At 38.0% G+C, this 13,341-nt stretch overlaps 1 protein-coding gene across 3 annotated transcripts in view; it reads left to right on the forward strand.

Annotated features, from left to right (window-relative positions):
* Window positions 1-9,125: 9,125 nt before the first annotated feature.
* Window positions 9,126-13,341, forward strand: part of LOC109066846 (palmitoyltransferase ZDHHC1) — a 19,260-nt gene continuing 15,044 nt past the window's right edge. The window contains exons 1-6 of one of the 3 annotated variants that reach the window (XM_042727856.1): window positions 9,126-9,698; window positions 10,471-10,715; window positions 10,912-11,087; window positions 11,616-11,717; window positions 12,640-12,767; window positions 12,859-13,014. In XM_042727856.1, coding sequence (XP_042583790.1) covers window positions 10,497-10,715; window positions 10,912-11,087; window positions 11,616-11,717; window positions 12,640-12,767; window positions 12,859-13,014 — 781 coding nt within the window. In that variant the 5' untranslated portion in view covers window positions 9,126-9,698; window positions 10,471-10,496. The remainder of the gene's footprint in view (window positions 9,699-10,470; window positions 10,716-10,911; window positions 11,088-11,615; window positions 11,718-12,639; window positions 12,768-12,858; window positions 13,015-13,341) is intronic. The other 2 variants (XM_042727857.1, XM_019083860.2) reach the window with 2 other exon arrangements.

The following is a 13,341-nucleotide window of genomic DNA, read 5'->3' on the forward strand; positions in this document are numbered from 1 at the left end:
TTAAGCTGGTCATGATCTGGTTTAAACTGGTCCTGAACTGGTTATGAGCTGGTCCTGAGCAGGAGCTAGTTGCCTAGGACCAGCACATGACCAGCATATGCTGTTCTTTCTTTCTTTCTTTCTTTCTTTCTTTCTTTCTTTCTTTCTTTCTTTCTTTCTTTCTTTCTTTCTTTCTTTCTTTCTTTCTTTGTTTTCTTTTCTTTTCAGCAGGGGTCTTGCTTAATGAAAAATGAAAAAAAAATAAGCAAAAGGAGTGTGGATCTTTCTATTTGTTCTTGTTTTTTTTGTAATTATTATTTAAAACATGAAGAATATGCAGGCTTATTTTAAATGTTTTGTATTTTTAAAATTTTTAAATTTACATTTTGACCATCATGGTCATTAAGTTCCCCTCACTGGGCAGAGGAGATGGAGATGGTATCTGTTGTCTTTCCGTTGCTCTGTAGAGCTGCAGCATATGTCTTCTTCTGTGGCAGTGAGCTGATAAAATCCTCCGCTTTCTGAGGAGAGTTGAACATCATCTGCTCATCGTTGTGTCATAATTTAATTGCCACCGGATACATGAGAAAAGGCTGCAGACCCAGTGCCATCATCTTCTTCAAGATTGGGCTGAAGCTCTTTCTTTTAACCGTTGTGACTGGACTAAAATCAGGAAAAATTGTCCTGTATGTATTTCACTTGGTACGCATGCCGTGCACCCTTTAGGATCACTGATCTGTCTTGCCATCTTAGTGCACGAAAGATCAGAGTATGTGGCTGATCTGATTTACTTTTTCTTCCGTCATAAATGCAATCAATCTCGATGTTGTGGCCTTTCAGTGCAGGAATCCACTTGGAAAGATTAGCTCTGAGAAAGCTGGCTGCATCGGAGCCCTACGCCCCCTCTGGTAACCCCACCAGTTGCAAGTTGTTTCTCCTGCTTCTGTCCTCATTGTCCGTCACTTTATCAGTAAGTTGTTTCTCAAGTTTGTGACTGTCCTCCTATCCTCACGTGCAGCTGCCTGAATGGAATCTACACGATCGCGTGTCTGTTTCATCATGCTTGCTAACTTTTCAAGTTCTGCTCTTAGCTCTTTTACAGAATTGTTGGTCGCTTGTATGTCTATATGTAGGTCACACAATGCTGGGGTCAGTACAGAGTCTATCGCATCTCTTACTGTTGAGACCACAACCGAATCCAAAGTACTCTGTTGTTCTTTAAGTGCTAGTTTGATACCATTAGCCATGAAGGTCCTCTCGGGAGATGGTGGAATCTTTTAATTTTTTCTTTATTGGTGATTGCTCAATTTCTCTTTTCCAATTGTCCTCGACCGTTGAAGTACTCATGATGGGTTAGATAGAGAGTGGTTCGAAATTTAGTATCAGGATTATAGAATATTTTAGAGTGAGAGCAGAGTGAAGGACTATGCATGCATCGGCATCAAAGGGTCACATGATCTCCCCAGAAATTACAGTTTTTGAAGAAAAATAAAGTGTAATGACCATGTATAACCAGCAGAGACCCATAGAGATCCATTCATTTTTTCTGGAAGTGGCTAACTGCTAATCTAACAACTTTTCTGATATATATTTTGTAAATATATACTGAAACATTATAAAATACATTGAAAACAGTATTTTTCTCAAAGGTTAGAATTTGTTTTTGTTGTTTGAGGTATTTTGAAGTGCCCACTTTTGCAATAATGCCACATAAATTTGAAGAAATCTACTAGTTGTTACTAAAACTTTTTTTTTTCATAAAATATAACGTCACATATTTTTTTCAATCTAAAAAGTAATTCAAAACAATTTTATTTTACTTAAATGTAAATACCCCCCAAAAAAACAAACAAACAAAAATACAAACAAGAACAACTGCAATAAGCAGATATGAATGGTGTGTGTGTGTGTGTGTGTGTGTGTGTGTGTGTGTGTGTGTGTGTGTGTGAGAGAGAGAGAGAGAGAGAGAGAGAGAGAGAGAGAGAGAGAGAGAGAGAGTGCGCGTACGTGCATGAGTGAGTATGCTCGTTCCAAATTGCATTTGTGCTCTAGTATCAGGCCTTCATTTTTGTTTGGACATTTTCAGATTTATGCAGGATTTATTGATTTTATTTGCCAGTTTCTATAAAAATGCTCTCACACACGTGTGTGCGTGTGCATGTGAGTGAGCATGTCTTTTCTACATTGCATTTGTGCTGTAGTAGGCCTTCATTTCAATGTGAAAATTTTCAGATTTATGCCAGATTTATTTATTTATTTATTTTATTTTATTTGACAAATGAAAATAAATATATATATAGATTTTTTCACATTTCCCATTCATTTCAATGTGGGGTCATACTGACCCCAAATACCAGATTAGTAAAAAAAAAAAAAAAATTGACACCTTCAGAACAACCAAATCAGCCCCAGTTTTTTATGTGAATAAAGATAGAAAATGTAGAAAAGTCACAAAATCTTATTCCACTGAGACGAAGGGAACCATTTTTTTTTTAACCAAGTAAAAGTTGATTGGGGTCATATTGACCCCAAGGATGACTGGGGGTTTTAAATATGTTCAGAGAAACTGGACTGTGAAAATACATATCAAATCACAGATTAAATCAATCAATAAATTCAATAAAAAACACTTTTTTCTTTGTAGGTCATTATCGGACACTTGTTGGCATCAGAGAAAAACTGCCACTTCTACTCCCAGTATGTTAACTAATGTTGTAGTCCTGGGTGGGCAGGCACACACAATACTAAAAATGCCTGAGGGGGGAGCAAGGAGCTTTCTGCAAACATTAAAAGGCCATGACTGTTCTTTTTTGTGATGCTATTGTTTCTTTGCTCTAGATTCCTTTTTTCTGGTGCGCCACCTCCCTCTGAGTCCACTTTCCTAAACACAGCAAGGGCTAAATCTCCCTTTGTGGAAGAGAGGAAGAGTGTGCTACACCAGCAGCAATCCCAGGAGTCTCCTGTTGAGGACCTGGCAACAGAAGTAAAGGATCCCCCAACTGTCCTCATGTACCCCCAAAAACAACCACTATACCCAAACCCTGCTGCCATAATCATTGTTTCTAGCATGCAAGGTACAGAGGGAGCTGGGAAGTGGCATGAGATGGAATGGAGAAGCACAATTGTCCTTTCTATATGGAACTTTTGTTACAGCGAGGGTAAAGGGGGGTCAGTGAGGTATGCCCCGACATTAATTATCAAGAGAAAGTAATAAGAATTGCTTGTCAAAGCACAGACAGAGAAGATTCCAAGTTCAAATTCCCAGAGAGCATGCCTCTGACCTTTTCTATTCATTTCTTCCACCCTACAAAGCTCTGTAAGCTCAGTTTTCAAATCGAGTTCAGTGCAGAAGATGCCAAGAGCTCCCAGTCTCACTATATGGCCACCAATGTGGAAATTAGAGCAAATGCTCCAACAAAAAGACCAGAAAAAGAGAGATGAATCAAACTGGGGGAAAAGAAAATGAGGGTGTGACTCATTCTGTGTGAAAATAAGGACCAAATGTACTGTAGACATCAAATGATTGCAGAATAGGTTCCAGTTCAGCTCAGATTTCTGTAAGAAATAGGCAAGAATGGACTCATGAATGGGCTGTCCGCCATGATTCCTACTCATTCTGACAACATAGCACTTGAACATGACAAACTCATCATTACAACTCCAGAAGTGGGAAATTTCCAATAGCATGTGAAGGCTTAGTCACCCTCAAACTCCTTATAAGTACCACGCGCTAACCGACTGCGCCACTGGAGCGGCTTAAGAAACATATCTGTATAATGGAACATCAAAACATCTATAGTATGACTATTAAATCTCCTAAATATATTTAAAACTAACTAACAAACAGTAATATTGGGTACTTCAATATTGCTTTAGACAAAGAGACCAAAAGGTCTGTGTTTTCAAATTTACGTTTCAAACATTCCATCTTATGACAGTGTTTATATAGACATGACATCAACACTAGATGAAATAAAGACAACTTTGAGATAAGACTTGTAAGGAATGCTTTTACAATAGCAATTAGGTCGGCTACTGCTTAATCTTTTAAAAATAATCACTACCACATAAAACATAAATGTGTTGCTGTCCTTAAAGGACAGTTTAAATTCCAAAACACAATTGTTTTTTTTTTTTTTTTTTTTTGCATGCCCTAAAACAGCACTGCAAAGTGAAAGAAATGCAATTACAAAAATGAACCTGCAAACTGAAAAAGACCATGTGTCTTGAGCAGTGAGGCAGACTAAATGTTTTAAAAGACAGTCCTCAAGCCACTCTGTCAATGAGCTCAGTAAATTCGCATGGTGTAGAGTTACATGCCAAATACAGTTCGTCAGAGTTCAGGGGTCCCCTTTTCTTTTGATTAACAAGACCATAAATGTGTCTGACATTCAGTTTCTGAGAAACTTAATATGTACTCATGCAGAGCACTTCACATTTTGTTCTGCTTCCTAATTTATCAGGCAAGGGCTGCAGTGTGCCAAGGCCAGAGCACGAGGTTCATATGTGTGTGTGTGTGTGTTGTGTGTGTTTGTGTGTGGTGTGTGTGTGTGTGTGTGTGTGTGTGTGTGTGTGTGTGTGTGTCAGAGAGAGAGAGAGAGTGAGAGAGAGAGAGAGTGTTTATGTTACTGCCAGATTCTCCCTCCAGTCTTCGCTCATCCTTGGCCTGGGCCTCTCAAAGACAGCAAAATCTCAGCCTAAGCCAAGAAATGTATGTGCCAGGGAATAATGAACACATGCATTACCTTGATTGAAACTATAGAAGGTCAGTGACACAAGGCATTCAAATTGTAAACTTTATAGTTATCATTCTTTTTGTGAATGGGCATTAAGGCTTGTTAGTTTTACTACAGGAGTTTAAGGGATCTCTTTGCTGAAGAACTACTGACAGAAGTCAAAGCTGAGATATTTAAGTTTTATATGTGGCAAAGTGTGTGAGAGGGTCATTCCCGACCCATACAAACTCTCTGGCTCCTGCTTCATTCTCTGTTACCATTCACACCACTGCCGAGAGAGAGAGAGAGAGAGAGAGAGAGAGAGAGAGAGAGAGAGAGAGAGAGAGAGAGAGGATGAGAGAGAGAGAGAGATAGATAGAGAGAGAGAGAGAGAGAGAGAGAGAGCGGAGAGAGAGAGAGAGAGAGAGAGAGAGAGAGAGAGAGAGGAGCGAGAGAGAGAGAGAGAGAGAGAGAGAGAGAGAGAGAGAGAGAGAGAGAGAGAGAGAGAGAGAGAGAGTATTTTGCTCTATAATCAACTCTCGGATTTCATCTTTCTTAAAGCAGCACAATGTCATCAGCAAATCTCAGATTGGCTTCCTCCCTAAACATCGAACCACTGACCATATTCACACACTACACACGCTAATAAATCAACATGTACACCAAAAGAAAGATGGAAAAAATATTTGCATGCTTTATAGATTTTAAGAAGGCTTTTGACTCCATTTGGCATAATGGTTTGTTTTATAAAATCATTCAAAGTGGCATAGGGGGTAAAATATATGACTTAATTAAAAACATGTATAACCAAAATAAATGTGCAGTAAAAATTGGACAGCAAAGGACAGACTATTTTCCTCAACAGCGAGGAGTGAGACAGGGCTGCTGCCTCAGCCCCGACTTTATTTAACATGTATATCAATGAACTGGCAGATCTACTGGACCAATCAAACAGCCCAGGGCTACAATTATTCGACACAGAAGTCAAATATTTACTGTATGCAGACGACTTGCTAATTCTATCTAAAACACCAGAAGGTCTCCAGAACAACCTTGACATTTTAACTAAATACTGCCAGGATTGGGCCTTAGACATCAACATCCCAAAAACTAAGATTATGATATTTCAGAAAAAACCCAGAAATCTAGAACATAAACATTTATTTACTTTAAACAACACCGCACTTCAACATGCTTTACAATATACTTATCTTGGTCTGGTTTTTAACTCCCACTGGAAATTTCAAACTGGCAATTAAAACATTACTTATAAAAGCCCGCAGGGCACTGCACGCTATACGAATTAAATTATTCAAAATAAACATCCCCATCAGAATTTGGACAAAGATCTTCGATAGTGTCATTCTGCCCATTGCCCTGTACGGAAGCGAGATCTGGGGCCCAGCGAGTAACTCCAGCCATAAAGACTGGCACAAACACCCTTTAGAAGCTCTGCATGTCGAGTTCTGCAGAAGCATCCTGCATGTGCACAGAAACACTCCTAATAACGCCTGCAGAGCAGAGTTAGGCCGTCTCCCCCTAAATCTAATCATTAAAAAAAGAGTTTTAAAGTTTTGGATCCACTTAAACTCTAGTTCGGAAGATTCTCTTCATTTTAAAGCACTAAAAACACAAAAAAAGAGTGCTCATAAAAGTCATCTTTGTGTAATGGTGTCAGACCTGACTAACAAAGCACTCGATATCACCAATCCTGAAAAAACATAGAATCAAGGAAATTATGAATGAAGAGAAGGAGACATACATACAGTATTGGAAAGAACAAACCAAAGACCAAAGTCGTCTCCAGTGTTATCTGAAACTCAACAGAGAGTACAGTATGGCTGACTATCTGCTCTCAGTCAGGAATATAACACACAGACATTTACTGACCAAGTACAGACTGAGTGACCACCAGCTGGCCATAGAGAGAGTACGACATAGAAAGACCTGGTTACCTAAAGAAGAGCGAGTCTGTAACGAATGTAGATCAGGATCAGTTGAGACGGAGGAGCACTTCCTCCTCCACTGTGACAAATACACATCCTTAAGAGACTCACTGTACAGTCTAATACAGCAGAACATTCCTGAGTTCCAGTCACTCCGTGAACAAGAAAAATAAAATTACAAATGCCACAAACTAAGAGGCAAACACTTAACAAGCACATTATATTTACAAATGCCACAAACTAAGAGGTAAAGAGTGAACACATCTACATTAGTAATACCATCAGTGTTTATTTGAATATGTGTGTGTGTGTGTATGTATGTATATGTATATGTATATATTGATGTATTTTACATGTATTTTTGTTTAATGGATATATATTATATGTGTTTTTGTTTTGTTTGTTTATTCTGCTATGTACAATGCTTTGGCAATATGTACCTAAGTATGTCATGCTAATAAAGCAATATGAATTGAATTGAATTGAATTGAGAGAGCTCATTGTTCAGCAGATCCTGCTGGGGAAGTTCAAATTATCATGGAGCGTGCTTCTTGCAGCATTCAAATATTACTTACCACATTCATAGAATATCATGCCTGTTCTGTAGACGTGCTCAAAACGGCGTCCCCTCCAGTCTCACCTCATTTGACTCCCTCTGGGGGACTACGGGGGTTGGAACAGGTGCATCACTAAATAATGCAGAAAACCCATATTTGTATTGGATACAAACTCATCCAAAAAAAAAAAAAAAGTTCCTTGAGGAACTAAATTGCTTAGCCAAAATGTTCCAGAACTCCAGATGTGCTCATTCCCTGACAGGAGCCATCCCACCACAGGACAAGCTGGACATCACTGGCATAGTGTCACATTCCTCACACCCTCCCTCTTAAAGCAGAGAACAGACAGCACTTGAGTTTATTCCTGAGTTAAGGGGCCCGCTTAGATACAGTCTTTGCACACCGTATGGTATTTCACTCAAATGAGAAGTAAGACTTTTGAAGGCTGGGGGTCTGCAGCGGGCCAGTTATGAATGATGAGTTTGTAATGCATTGTTTTCACTTGCCCACTGGATAAGCGTTTTGTGCCACATGAGATTATGAGCAGTCTTCACCAGGCCTTGTCACTTCAAGCACACTCTGGAGTGCAGACAAATAATGCTGAATGAAAACACATGCCATCCACCAGAGTTTACTTGAAAAATTCCATTCTAAGTCTAATTACTAATTACTAGATGGCTTGATTTAATTTTTTTAATAGTTGATTTACAGTACATAGATAGATATACAGACAATCTATCTATGTACTGTAAATCAACTATTTAAAAAAATTAAATCAAGCCATCTAGTAATTAAAATAGTCAAGTTCTATACTGGAAAGCCAATCGGCATGCAGCAGTTGCAAAACATGCTATGCTGTTTGGTGGCTATGGCACAAAACCACTTCTTTGCTTCAGTTCACACATTTGAACAACAACATTTTTTATCAGCACAAACTATGCATACAAATGATCATGTGTTCTCGATCTGATCTGGGGCCATATTATAGAGAATCTTACACAAGATTCATATCCGTTTAGTAACCATAGTGATTTCAGTTAGGATCTCGTTTAGTACAAAAGACTCCCTCCTCTTTTGGAAGGAGTTGCTCTTATGCCCCATAGGAATGTGTGTGTGTGTTTTTTCTAAATAATGGTTATATAACAACCAAAACAAATGAGTTAGGGCCCAAGCCAAATGCTTAGAGTAAGATGTTCACATAACAGATAAATGCACTGAAGCCTTAAAAATGCCTTTTAAATACGTGACTCAATACAAACAAACTTCTGTTCCTTGTACTAGACCTCATTCCTCAATCAATAGACATTTTATGTTTAGACATTGGCATTATAAAACATAACTGTTGTGAAATGGCATTTTTAATGGTTTTTATTTTTCTTCTTCTTCCTTTTTTAATACAATTTTGATTGAAAAGTTTGATATGGATGTCTGGACCATGTGAGTACCACGTTATACTACAATGACCATAGCACACACATTGCATCGACATAATTACAGAATTAACAGAAATAATCATTGCAGTGGGTAAGCTTCTCCAGAAAATAATAATAATATTCTAACTGACCACAAAATTAAAATTTTTCTGTTGTTCCAAAACTATTCTTTTGAGGAAACAAAAGTGAACTAATGTATTTTGTTTTATTATTTGTCATGATACTGCTGCCATCTCCTGGAAAACTGCCTGCAGTGCACCACTGAAGAGCTTGTGATGTAAAAGAGAAACCCTGCAATCAACCCTTACTACCACAAAAAAAAAATTATTTGACGGAATAACTATTCATACTACTACTAATAAGAATTATATAAGAATGTGATTATATCAGAATTTATGTTATGAATTAAAAAAAAAACTTCCATTTGTAATTAACTTAAAAAGTATTTTACATGTAAACATGTTTTTCTTTGCGCTAAGGACTTTTAATTTGAAATAAACCATGTCGAGTAACGGTTTTCCCGGATGTGGGTGCGTCGGTCAGCTATTTAATACACAAATTGTCACTACGTTACATGCCGAAAATATTGGATTGAGTGCCTCTGCTGTATTATAAAATCTTCATTTGTTGATATTTGTGAATGAATAAAACGCTTTGAATAGTGATCGAGATGCGTGCGGTTGCTGTAAGATGTGATTTGTTTGCAGAATAATTAGTTAACGGTCCAGTCGGTCGTGCTCAACGGACACAACAAGCGCTTAACGTTTGGTCCGTTTCAAGCCTCGTATTTCTTTGGTGCTCTATTGCAAGTTAATTACAACAGCTAGAGGAGATTGATTTACCCACGGGATGAGAGATTTAGGTCACTGAGACGCCTTCTCCGCTACAGTAAATGAGTGAAGATAGAGCTAGCCGTCACTCAGAGCTGTTGTGCTGGTGCTGTGGATGAGGCTCAAAGATGTATCAGGTTGGTGGTAGTTTTCGTGTTAAGAAAAAGCAGTGCAGGTAATGTTGGCTGATTCAGATGTGGCGGAGCAGGCCAGAGTCCTGACATCAGTAACTGAGCAGGTGAGTTTTATGGTTTGCCATACATTTACTGTTATAGTGGATCAGTGACCAATAAAGATATCTAGATATTAATAAAGGTATTTATTGTTTAATGTTTTCTACAATATTTTTTTGATGTCTCTAAAAATGGTAAGTAGGGTAGCCATAACATTTTAAGCAATCAGTAATATATATGCTTTTTAAATGAGAAATAAATCTAATTGTCTATTTGTTATAAAAACAAAGCGTTTTCAAGCAATTCTGGGTGACATCATTAAAAATACAATAATTCAGAACTCTGTTTTAAGCATTGTTTTGACATTATTTAATGTGTAGAAAGTTCTGCTGTCATTCATTAATTATGTCATCTCATTCCAAAGCTGTATGGCTTTCTTTCTTCTTTCCTTCTTTATTTTGAAGGATGTTTTGAAAACTTCTACATTTCTCAAAATATCTTTTATGTACAACAGAAGAAACAAAGTCTTACAGCTTTGGACAACTCGAGGGTGATTAAACGATGACAGAATTACTATTTTGGGGTAATTATTCCTTTAAAGCAGTAAGGTTGATGATACTCGGGACAACTTTTTGAGCAATGTTGCTTGGGCACTTTTCCATTGAGAATGGGTAACAAATTCCTATCTGATTGGTTGTGGGCCCTTTGTCTCACCTGGTTGCCCATTGAGGGCAATATTGGCCAAAGTTGCTCTGTGTATTATCAGCCTAAGTCTGCAGAGCCAAATCAAACGTGTAATATGTTCAAAGTAAACATTCTGCACTGTTTTAATGGCAGGAGTGACAGACGGAGGCTCCCCTCTCATGGATGTCTGCAGTAAGAACTCCAATCGCACAGCCCCAGTGAGTGAGGGGGTACCCAGGAGAGCTGATGTACCCCTGTGCTCTCGGACCAATGGTTGGAGCTGGCCCCCGCACCCTTTCCAGCTCCTGGCCTGGCTGCTTTATCTCTACTTTGCTGTCACTGGCTTCGGTGTATTTGTGCCTCTGCTCCCCACACACTGGATCCCAGCCGGATATATTGTATCCTTGTTTCACAGTCTGTTACATGGCCTACACAGAAAGCTATTCCTGCACACATCTGCATCACATTAATATACATATCCTATAGCAACCATTCAAGTTGGATCTTTGTGCAGCTCTGTGTGAACTATATAAAGCTAGTCTTTTGAGACATGTCACTTTTTGATTAAACCTCAGTCTTTAACTCAGAGCTCAGTGTACAAGCATTACATTTATCTGTCACCTCTTCATGCACCTGATGGCCATCTCCATCGACCCTGCGGATTATAATGTCAGAGCTAAGAGTTATAAGGGACCCATGCCGGTGTTTGACCGCACCAAACATGCACACGTCATCGAGAATAGTCACTGCTACCTCTGTGAAGTAGATGTGTAAGTACAGACGTGCTGCTGTCTGTGTCTCTATTGTTGTGTGGGTATGCATGTATGCAGATGCTTTATTCAGATTTCTGTAACTCCCTGTAACTGTAGTCAAATGACTGTGATGCACACCCCCTACATTTTATCCAATCTTATTGTTTTTATTCATATGACTACAATAGCAGTATGATAAGAACAAGTGGCTGAAACTTAGTTACAATCATTGACATCCAAGTCCTGAATGGGAAATGTCTAAACTACTGCAGCACTTTCTAATTCTGACTGACTGTCATATATAGTTCATTTGTTTTAGGTGCAAATTGACAATAACTGACAGATTACAGTTTACACTGCTGAATATATGTTCTTTAGAGGATCTTGACATAGGCGAGGAACACTTACGCTTAGAACAATCACAGGATATGCTACCCTTTCTGCCTATCGCTGTACTTAATAATTCATTGTGTCCAAGCATGCAACTTTTTACTTGTACCCCGCAACATGTGTATAACCAATTACTTGTAAAACTGTTCTTTCCAGGGGGCCTAAATCAAAACACTGTAGTGCTTGTAATAAGTGTGTGGCAAGCTTTGACCACCACTGTCGATGGCTGAACAATTGTGTGGGCAGCAGAAACTACTGGTGAGTTGTTTTCACTTTCTCTTTTCTGTCTGTCATTATGTGGGTCCGTTTTTCACATCCTGTCGTTTGCATGGACAGCAGCTGGTAGATTGATATTTTAACTGTGAGTCTTTTTCACAGGCGGATCCTGTGTCCAACTATTCAGAGAGAGATGTAATATTCAGATATAGCATTTTATTGTATATTCTGTCACCATATCCAGTATATTGATGTGAAACATTTCAGGATTTTATGACATATGTAATGTTTTCTCAAATGGAAGTCATAAAGCAATCATGAGATCAAGTGCTGTTGCTTAGCATCACATACAAACACTCATTTCATTTGTGAGTTTCATTTTCACTGGCAGACCTTTGGGTCATGTGTGTTTTTACCTTAATGTCTTTTTATTAAATGAACATGATCAGACAGTGTGACTAAAGTCCCTATGACATAACTAATGCAGCTTCTTTTACAAGTGGCATAATGTGTTTTGGGGTCCGATATTATTTTTTTTGTGTGAAATAACTGAATACTTTTGTTCAGCAAGGATGTGTTAATTTGATCTAAAGTGACAGTAAAGACATTTACATTGTTACAAAACATTTCTCTTCATCACAGAATCCCCCCCAAAAAATTCTAATAATAATGGTGATAATAATAAATGTTACTTGAGCACCAAATCAGCATGTTAGAATGATTTCTGAATTATCATGTGATAACATGGTTGTTGAAAATTCAGTTTTGCCATCACAGGAATGTATTTAAAAAACATTCTTAAATTGTAATAGTATTTCACAATAGTAATTTATTTCTATTTTTTTTACTGTATTTCTTACTTCAAACTATAGTGTATACAAAAAACATTTAGTTGAAAAAATCTAAAGGCCAAACAACAGTGTATTTGTTAATTTCTCTTTCTCTCTCTTTCTATTTGTCACAGGCTGTTTCTCAATAGTGTGATTTCTGCTCTCCTGGGGATTGTTTTGGTAGTAGTTATTGCTAGCTATGTTTTTATAGAGTTCTTTTTGGACCCATCAAAACTTCGATCTGACAAGCACTTTCAACAGGGTAAGAGGGGTTTTGTGGGCATGTTTGAATGCACTGAAAGTTGGTCACACTACACACAACAAACTACACTTTTTTGTGTGTGTGTCTGCAGTAAGGAATGAATCTGTGGTGTGGTTTGTGTTTCTGCCGGTGGCTCCAGTCACCACAGCTGGTCCAGCCATTCCCGCTCTAGCAGGAGTCACCATTGCCCTGGGCCTGCTGTCTGCACTCTTGCTGGGACACTTACTCTGCTTCCACATATACCTCAGTGAGTACACTCTTCTACCTACAAGATTTTTAAAAATGTTTTTGCCAGAAGATTTATATTTGTATTTTGTATTTTGTACAGTAAAAACATTAATTTCGTGAAACATTATTACAATTAAAAAAACCTTTTCTATTTGAATACATTTTAGAATGTAATTAATTCCTGTGATGGCAAATAGTTTCAAACAGCAGTTACTCCACTCTTTAGTGTCACATGTTAATCCAGAAATCATTCTAATATGCTGACAAGAAACATTTTCTGAAAATTACAATGTTGAAAACAGCTGTGCTGCTTAATTATTTTGTGTAAACGGATATATTTTTTTTT

Source organism: Cyprinus carpio, chromosome B7 (assembly GCF_018340385.1).
Source record: "Cyprinus carpio isolate SPL01 chromosome B7, ASM1834038v1, whole genome shotgun sequence".
NCBI classification, from domain to species: Eukaryota; Metazoa; Chordata; class Actinopteri; order Cypriniformes; family Cyprinidae; genus Cyprinus; species Cyprinus carpio.